The sequence below is a fragment of the Dendronephthya gigantea genome, unplaced genomic scaffold (genome assembly GCF_004324835.1).
Source record: "Dendronephthya gigantea isolate DGI-Jeju-01 unplaced genomic scaffold, DenGig_1.0 000038F, whole genome shotgun sequence".
NCBI classification, from domain to species: Eukaryota; Metazoa; Cnidaria; class Anthozoa; order Malacalcyonacea; family Nephtheidae; genus Dendronephthya; species Dendronephthya gigantea.
Window position 1 is genome coordinate 1,773,763 of NW_021163048.1, and position 6,000 is coordinate 1,779,762.

A 6,000-nucleotide genomic window follows, 5' to 3' on the forward strand; every position below is an offset into this window, starting at 1 on the left:
TCGGTCTAAAGCAGTCTTACTTTCTGAAGCGCTGATAATAAACACATTTTCTGATCCTTATAATGAACCTAACAATATGTTGTAGTCTTGTAAAGGAAAACAGAGTCATTCACGGCATTCATTAACGATTCTAATCGATTCTATAGTCTAGTATTTCATGACAGTCAGTTCAAGACAAAGAAACCGTTTATAGTTATTTTATGCTGCATATTTTCACTGGCTTTTAACCTTAAGTTTAAACAAAAAATTAACCCCAATACAATACAAGCAGTGTCGTATAACCACTAATAGACAATACATTGGACAAGGCAAAACTAAATTGGGAAGTTAAAGGTCAATACGAAGTGCAGGAGGAGCACCAACATCATGCCACAGCAGAGGGCAGCAGAGCCTGGAAACACGAAACCTTTGAAGTGGAGTATGTGAAAGATAAAATTGCTGCATCAAAGGAAACCTGTTTAACATTAGTATCTTAGACAAAGGTAATCAAATGTGTCTTGCCGCCTGGCCAATCACAAACTGCTTGGAGTTCTTGGAGTGTGATTGGCTCTAATATCAACAAAAAAAACTCAAACAACATATAAAAAACTAAGGCTATATTGCGACTGTTTGGTTTTCAAGGGATCGCTGTGTCTCGCGGTGTAATTAGATATAGTAAGTACAACTTGTGATTTTCGGGAGGCGGCGATGACCTGCTGAGAACAAAACGTGTTCGAGCATGTTTAAAAATGGGGGCGTCATGTGGAATTCAGTAGTGTGTGCTCATTGCGGATGTCTATCGCCAAGAAGATTTCGTATTGCGAAAACACCGCGCTGGGATAAATTTACATTTACTGCGTGTGAGAGCACTTAACACCTTGGAAACAACGAGGAAGTTGTGAAGAACAAATAGCTAGTCAATCAGCCTTATAGTTTAATCCATTTTAAAAAGACACGCGATTAAGGTATTTGCTTTTATTGTCTGTATTGACACTATCTCGGCGTAATGTTTATGTAAATGAGCTTCAATGTTCCTAAGAACCAGCCGTTCCATTTTTTCTGTGATCGACCTTTGGTGAATAAAATGCTTCGTTTGCCCAAGGTAATACAATTGCATGTAGTACGACTGTGAAGAAGGCCATATCATAGACATAGTGACAACAAGGAAAATTAAAGTGCACTATAGCTAACAGCATTGCACGAATTTTACCAAAATTGCTTGAGGTAATTAAAATTTTTAGCATTTTTCCAAACTATTCATGTTTCGAAAGTATCCCGATTAAGTTGATAAGTTCGATTTTGTAATATTAGGAAGCATCCCCCACGGGGAACTCCACGAGTTCCTGAGTCTAAAATAACAGCTCATTAGCTTAAATACAAATAAACTAAAAACTAAATAGGCTCGCACAACGAATATATTGATAAAAATGTTTGAATCGTAAAAGGGTAACTTATACCTGAACACCTCGCACATATCTCGCTTCGTCCTAGTTTCTGGACCTCCATTCAAATCAGAACAAGGAATTGTAAAAGCTTTTGTTTCTGTTTTGTTGAAAACTTCCTCTACTTCGGCTGTGTAAGGCTCGGTGAATTCGCAAAAATTTGGTTTCCTTTTCGGATCCTGAGAACGGGTTTCCGATAGTTTGTCCAGTTCGTTCAACCTATGTAAAAATCTAGTCTAAGAAATATGCTAATGATGCTTCCTTTCCTAATCGTACTAAAGCCAAATAGGAAGTATATACTGATGTACTAAAAGTGTGGTGCTAAATGTCAGCACACGTTTCTTATGTGGGTTCAGAGGGCTTGCAGCACTGAATATCAAAAGGCGTATCAAAATTAATTTCATACTACTCTCGGATTCGAAAGGTTTCCCACTTTAAATGGGGTACTATCCAGCTGTCATAATTAATTAATGTCAATATGTGGCAGACAGTGTTTAATTCCGCATTGACACACAAGAAATTGTCTACAGATTTATTCTGGACACAAATTTGTTCAGATGGTATTCTGGACACAAATGTGTTTGCAAATTCCATTTGTGAATACCATCAGATATATGACCACTATTCAGTAGAAAATAGACAACGAGAAATTAAAAGATGCATGAAAATATAAAAAAAAATGCTTACAACGCTTCTTCTTCATCGAGATCAATAGTTTTTCCTATGCTGATGGTAAAATCGAAAAATAATAAGACTGAAAATAAAAGACACGTTCTCTCCATAACCAACATGATTGAGGTGCCAATGGCACTGCACAGTAATCTAGGAACCTTGTTGTTGATTTCCCAGTACTTTTTTATCCTGCCGACCTTTCGATTTAGAAATGAAGGTCAAATCTCGAACAACTTTGCGCCACCAGTTCTACGTATACTGAATAATGAATTGCTTGAAAATGTACACCTCAAATTTATATGTATTCTACCTTATGATATGCGTGCGTCTCATTCAATACACCCACGCGCGCGTTCGCAGGAAGTTACGTCATTAGTGCATATAGTTGACTTTCAGGCGGAAGGTTTAAAGCAAGGTTGTCGTGGAAGGTTGTGGATGCGTGGGTGGGTAGGTACTCTCTGCCCGCGGAAAAATAAACCTAATATCATCGTGTATGCAATACGCATGCCTTCTGCCAATCAGAAGAAAATCAATCAAATCACAGATCGAATAGTCTCATGATTGACTATTCGTTCGCGAGAGCCGTTTTACTAAATATATTTCGCATTCAAGATACAAGCTATAAAAAATTATATAAAAATGTAATAAAGATAATAACACCCTAATCATGCACTTTATTATAATACGGGGCTTAATTATAAGATTCACAACGCGACCAGCTCGACGAGAACAATGAGTAAGGTTTCGTGTTGTTGGTTTTCTTAAGTAGCTCGGACCAAAACTATTCAGTGACCGATTTAAATTTTAAACAATCATCTTAAACAACATAAATCACATTGTTTCGATTGTAGTGCAATTTGTGCGCGACTGCGTGTTTCCTGTTATTAACATTTCTACTTCAGGGCCTTTTTTAACTATATAACTAGGGGGGGGGCGAATATATATGTATATCATGACGCAAGGCCCTTTTATAATTTCGGGTATTGAGTGTATTACCCAATACATCAAAATGTATCTTTTTACAACATGTCATTGTCTCTCATCAACGAGATCAGCAATCATTTTTGATCATACGTTTCATAGTTGTTCTACACTTTGAATCTATTTTAGTGATATAATTACAATGTTCCGTGAAATTTGTATGTTTTTGTGCGTAGCTAAATCTTTTCATTGTTTGAATTTTTATCCTGAATTCATCATTTTCGGTCATTGTGGTTTAGGCAGTGTAATGAATAAATAATGAATATATATGGCATCTCAATGAGTCAGAACAATTTGGATTATGAATCATCTTCACCAAGCTATTTAACTGGCTTGAACAGGAGCTATATTATATAGTGTTATTCAGAAGAGGTCCATGCACTAATAATATAAACTTCTGTAGAAAAACCTTCTGTGTTGTCGACTTTCATGGATATTTAGTGAGGCGTCTTTTTAGAAACACTTCAGTATTAATTGGCATGTGAAGGAAGTAAAATGACTGACTTTGAGTGGATTTAAAATCAGGTTTAACCGCAATCCTTGGTGAAAATAAATACCAAAAAGATTTTGTGCTACGTACTACTTGCAATTCCAACACTGGCCATTCTGAAGGTCCACATGCGTGCATGTATATTTAGACTATAGTTTTACCAATTCAACTACCAGAATATTTGGTGCCAGATAACATCATTCTTATCACTTAGTTCAGTTAGTGCATGTGAGACATTATACATTAGGAGAGCCCAGTTGGCCCTCCCAAGTCGATTCATTCCTACGTACGTCAATCAACGCCGGTTTGACCATTTTTGTCGCTTAAAGGAAAGCTCCCTTAGACAATGAGGTCTCAACTCCCTACAACAGAGGCACAGAGCTGGCTCAGCCTGCATGGCTGACATACATATTTGCGGACAATATTTAACGGAAACAATTAGTGCAACGTAAGTTGTAAAAATACATTTTTTTCAGTATTTCTCCATATTTCCGCATTCCAATATCCATTTATATTGACGGCTAAATTTGTCTTATTGTTTTATAACCATAGCCAAGTCACGTAAGTTTGCATTACCGTCTTTACCGTATTGAATATACTAGTGGGTTGGGTAAATTTAAGAAAAAAAAAGCTTAGTTAGAAAATGAAAAATTTTAAGTAAGTGACAATTGGGATTAGGTCACACAAACATTTTAATTGATTTATGTTATAAATAACATTTAAATCGTTGTTTATAATTGGATATTTCGTGTAATTGCAAATCAATTTGCATGAACGACTAAAACGTAAAATACTGCAATACATGGTTTATCTGGTCATCTGCGTTTTCCTTCGTGTTGCTCAAAGTTAAAATCGTTATTTTCACCCAGCTCTCGTTAAACCTTTAGGTGATGGCAAGTGCTGCGGGAAATGAAGTAAAGCTATATGGTATTTGCATTTATGTTAATTGATATTTCGTGCAATTGCAAATAGTAATATGAACGACTATAACATAAAATACTGGTTTATCTGGACGTCTGCGTTTTTCTTAATGTTGTTCAAAGTTTAAATCGTAATTTTTACCTAGCTCTCGTTAAACCAATAAAACCATTAGATGATATGGCAAGTGCCGTGTAGAATGAAGTAGCCATGGTATTCCCTAAGATAACCCGGGTCCGCAAGGTATCAATGGTATTTTCAAAGCCAGAGAAATTTTGAAATACAATGAGTTTTTTAGACTTCTCTCGAGTGAAACATGGGAAATATTTCACTAGTGAAATATGGAAAATCTGCTGTGTTCTAGTTTTTGATAAAACGCACACCTATGTAAAAAAAACAACATCACACTAATTCTTTGTGTGTTTTTGTATTGCCTTTTTGTTTTCTTTGTTCTCTTGACTGATCTAATGACAATTTGGCTTCAAATATTTGCATGTATTTGAATGACGTTCTCATCATGTTCTTATCACCTCCCGGCATTTTGAACGCCGGTTTTGTGGTGTGATCAGATAATAAAAATACGTGTTTCATTATCTGAGGTTTATAGTTTATAGCAAAAAATGCCTTATGTCCAAAATTACTTACGTCCAAAATGCCCAAAACTACTGCAAGCTCGGTCTTGCACCACCAGATGAAATTATTATACTAGCTCGAAGAGATCTTAACTGATTTGATCAAATCCATATCCTTGAAATGGGCAGACCCGGCACGATTTTTCTTAGAACGCCGCACGCATCTTAAGCCCTAATTCCACGGGCTAAATTTTCGAGCGAAATGCGAAATATTTCGCCTGCTTCTTTTCAATTGTGAGCAATGAAGCAGAATTAATTTATTCAATTGGTCGAAATTCAAAAGAAACAGCAAAATATTTCGCCTTTTCGACGACAAAAAGCGCCCGTGAAATTAGGCCCTTACATTGCGTTCTCGTCGACTTTTATACAATTTACTGAACTTACGAATAACGTCATCATCATCTCAGAATGAATGAGGTAACTAAACATGCACATTAAGACTGGATAGAACAACAATTACATGAGTAAAAGCGATCATAAAAGAGATCATATCTTTTTTATTAGAAATTTGAATTTTGAGAGCATGTGAAGACTTGTCAAGACAGGAATCATTATGTCGATAATTATGGGCTTGTTGTCAGTTGTTGAATAGATCTATAAGATATAGTTGAATATGTTCATATATATTATGTTCATATAATATGGATTACAAATATTATATAAAGCAATCAATAGCTGCTATATTTTCTTCTGTCGTGTTGAACTGTGGCCATGCAAAAAGTTAAGGGAGTCGCGTGTTCAAAAGTGTTGGGGCAAAATGATTTGATTGCGGGGGAAGCGTCATCCTCGTCCCCAGGGCCTAGCTCCGTTGCGGAGAGCAACGGAGCTAGGCCCTGGGGACGAGGATGGGGAAGCGTACGTTGCCATCCCCGTTCCCAGGTGTTTC

At 36.5% G+C, this 6,000-nt stretch overlaps 1 protein-coding gene across 4 annotated transcripts in view; it reads right to left on the reverse strand.

Annotated features, from left to right (window-relative positions):
* LOC114526453 (mucin-2-like) overlaps nucleotides 1-2,340 on the reverse strand; it is a 57,272-nt gene extending 54,932 nt beyond the window's left edge. For all 4 annotated transcript variants that reach the window (XM_028548056.1, XM_028548058.1, XM_028548057.1 and 1 more), the window contains exons 1-2: nucleotides 2,109-2,340; nucleotides 1,437-1,640 (exon numbers count right to left, since the gene is read on the reverse strand). In XM_028548056.1, coding sequence (XP_028403857.1) covers nucleotides 1,437-1,640; nucleotides 2,109-2,212 — 308 coding nt within the window. In that variant the 5' untranslated portion in view covers nucleotides 2,213-2,340. The remainder of the gene's footprint in view (nucleotides 1-1,436; nucleotides 1,641-2,108) is intronic.
* Between the last annotated feature and the right edge of the window lie 3,660 nt (nucleotides 2,341-6,000).